At 63.0% G+C, this 2,920-nt stretch overlaps 1 protein-coding gene across 1 annotated transcript in view; it reads right to left on the bottom strand.

The window, feature by feature from the left end:
• Window positions 1-910: 910 nt before the first annotated feature.
• STMN3 (stathmin 3) overlaps window positions 911-2,920 on the bottom strand; it is a 6,730-nt gene continuing 4,720 nt past the window's right edge. Inside the window, exons 4-5 of the mRNA XM_004716034.2 lie at window positions 2,056-2,247; window positions 911-1,264 (exon numbers count right to left, since the gene is read on the bottom strand). Of these exons, the coding sequence (XP_004716091.1) occupies window positions 1,205-1,264; window positions 2,056-2,247 (252 nt within the window). The 3' untranslated portion in view covers window positions 911-1,204. The remainder of the gene's footprint in view (window positions 1,265-2,055; window positions 2,248-2,920) is intronic.

The following is a 2,920-nucleotide window of genomic DNA, read 5'->3' as shown; positions in this document are numbered from 1 at the left end:
AGCGAAAACCATTTATCAGAAGCTGCGGTTTGGAAGCACTGTCCCAGGCTGTGGAGGCAGACCCCCCACTGAGCCTGCTGATTTTGTTTTCAAGGTCCACATGCTTGGGGACAGGAAGTGCCCAGCTCCCTTCCCACTTCCCCCTCCATCTCCCACAGAAGCCACATGAAGGTGCTACTGGAGGCTGCGGAGGGGGGTGTGGGTTGTTTCTGCGGGCTCCTGGTGGGTGGGGCTCAAGCCAGCAGGGCTCAACCCACCAGTTCCACCCAACAGATGGTCAGTAGGGGCCCAGCTGGGGGAGGGGCCGCCACCCCACATCTAGGTGGGTGGTGCTCCTCAAGCCTGCACAAGGGAACCGAGAGAGAGAAGGACCATGGAGACTGCTTCGGAGGACAGGCCAGTGTGCCCTCATAACACATGGCCTTTAGGCTGCTGATCCCAGAGGCCTGCCCGCTGCCACTCATCCATAGCTGTCCAAAAGGGGGCAGGCCACAGCATTCTGGAGGGCACCAGTGCCCTGCCCTGGGGGCAGTCAAGGCTTCTTGGAGCCAGGGGCATTTTTGATTGATTGGGTCCAAGGGTGCTGACAGTTGCCCACAAACCTCCAGGCCCAAGTGGGGAATGCCCATTGCTTGACACATGGCTGAGATTCCCCCCAGGACCCCCTACTTCAGCCCTTGCCCTGTGACTGCAGCTCCCTAGTGCCCCCACAGATACACCTGGCCTGAGGACTCCAGGGTCACTGCATCCCTCCTTGGCCCCAGTTCCAAAGGGCTTTGCCACAGGTCTGAGGCTGTACCCACCCCCAAGGGAGAGACAGTTGCCTTGCCTGCTCTCCCCCACCCTCCTGAGGATACCCACTGTGACCAAGGCGCTGACCCTGACAGACACCCAGACAGGCACGCACATGCCCATGCCACTGCTGATGGGATTTATTAAGGTCAATCCACATATGCCAGGAACCTGCCAAGAAGGGACCCAGTGGCCACCTGGCCTGGCCCAGGACTGAGGGGCCAAGCGCTCCACCCTGGGGCACCTCCAGAGAGAGTGTGTGGGCAGGGAACAAGGACTGGACAGCTAAGACTGCAGGGAGAAGCAGGAAGGGGAAGGGTAGAGGCAACGCATCTAGACAGTGGGACAAAACAAAACCGCACGGACTGTGTTCTTGGCTTGGCTCAGGCCCAGGTGCGGGGCAGACAGGTGGCTAGCCGGACATCTCCTCTCGCTGCTCCTTGTTCCTGCGCACCTCGGCAGCGTGCATCTCCTGTGGACCAGGCCATGGCGGTGGGTGGGCCTGCCTTTCCAGATGGAACCCAGCAGCGGACCCCCGAGCCCTCCCAACACAAGAGGGCAGCCCAGGCTATGGTGCCACCAGGACTGCCAGCTGCTGGCTTAGGGAGAGGAGGAAGTGGCAGTCAGAAGGTGGGGGTGACCATAGGCATCACTAGGGTGCCACATGAATGACCTTAGGTGCTGGCTGGGGCCCCCCTAGAATAACCAGGCCCCATCTGTGCTCCTAGCCTGAGGGACGTGGATTCTGCTGGATGGGATGTGGGGTCGAAACTGAATCCTGGCCAGAAAGCTGGCTTAAGTTTCTGTTCTTGTCTCTCCCAACGTCGGAATTGGCCTGTCTCACCCTGAGCTGGCCCTTAAGCAGGGCAGTGAGTCGCGGGGGTGGGGGTGGTAGAGATCTATGAAGGGTGGGGCTCCAAGGGCCTTCCTGCCCCTGCTTTCTGTGCCCTTCTGCCTACAGCAGCTTCTGGCCCTCTTAGTTCTCGGATGCGTTCCCTTCATTGTTAGCTAGCCTATCCCTGAGCTGCTAAGTCAGTTCTGGGTCTCCGCCTGCCCACCGTGCCCCGTGAGCCCTCCTCGGGCCCCGCCGCAGCCGCATCAGAGCTCCACCCCTGAGCCCCGGTCCCCGCCCTTAGCTCCTCGTACGCCCCGAGCTCCGCCCACACCTCAAGCTCCACCCAGCACGCTCGGCCGCCCGGGCCCACGCGGAGCTCCGCCCCACCAGAGGCCCCGCCCCCGACCCCTCGGGCCCGCCCCGCGCACCTTCTCGCGCAGCCGCTCGCGCAGCGCCGCCAGATGCGCCTCGCGGATTTCCTTGCTGAGCTCCATCTTGTAGTTGAGCTTCTCCTCCGCCAGGCGGCTGAAGTTGTTGTTCTCCTCCAGCGCCTTATGCAGCACCTCGCGCTCGTGCTCGCGCCGCTCCGCCAGCTGCTTCAGCACCTGCGCCTCTTGCGTCTGCGCGGGAGGACGGCTGCTGGAACGTGCGGCACCCACGGCGCCCCTGCCGGCGAGAGCTCACCTCCCCTCGGCACCGCCCCCACCAGGCCTGGGGCTAGCTTGAAGGAAGGGAGCCCCACCTCTCCGGCTCCCGCCCCTGCTCCCAGCTAAAACTCTCTCCTCTGCCCCGCCTCCTTGCCCAGGCGCCCTCCAGGAGACTGTCCGCTATCATCAATGGAGACCACCGCCTCCCAGACTTCCCAGACTTTAGCACAAGTCGTCCTCGCCACGTGGCCTGGGCGCAGGCCTCCCAGCTGCCCTTGGCCCTGGGAAGGCGAAGGTAGGGTTGCCTGGGCCTCCTGCCTCCAAAGCCTTCCGGGCCTCACTGGGCCTCTGTCTGCCTCCTAACGTCTGCTGAGCACCAAGTGCCTGCTCCAGGCACCAACCCCAGCTCCCAATTAGGCCAGCAGGGCGTGTGCATGCTCCCTGAGGAACATGCTAACTGTGGGAGGAGTGTGGGGAGCAGGCGCCGCGCTGTCCAGCCTTGGCAATCCCAGGAGGAGAGCATGGATACAGACCTCCGTTAACCCCAGGAGGCCGGCAAACCTGAGTATTTCTGTGAGCCACACAAAGCCCCAACCCTCCCCAGTGCCCACCGTGTGTGTGTGTGTGTGTGTGTGTGTGTGTGTGT

Source organism: Echinops telfairi, unplaced genomic scaffold (assembly GCF_000313985.2).
Source record: "Echinops telfairi isolate 266 unplaced genomic scaffold, ASM31398v2 ScPeMD7_7414;HRSCAF=8452, whole genome shotgun sequence".
NCBI classification, from domain to species: Eukaryota; Metazoa; Chordata; class Mammalia; order Afrosoricida; family Tenrecidae; genus Echinops; species Echinops telfairi.
Note: the sequence above shows the minus strand (reverse complement) of the source record. Positions and strands in the feature narration are given on the sequence as shown.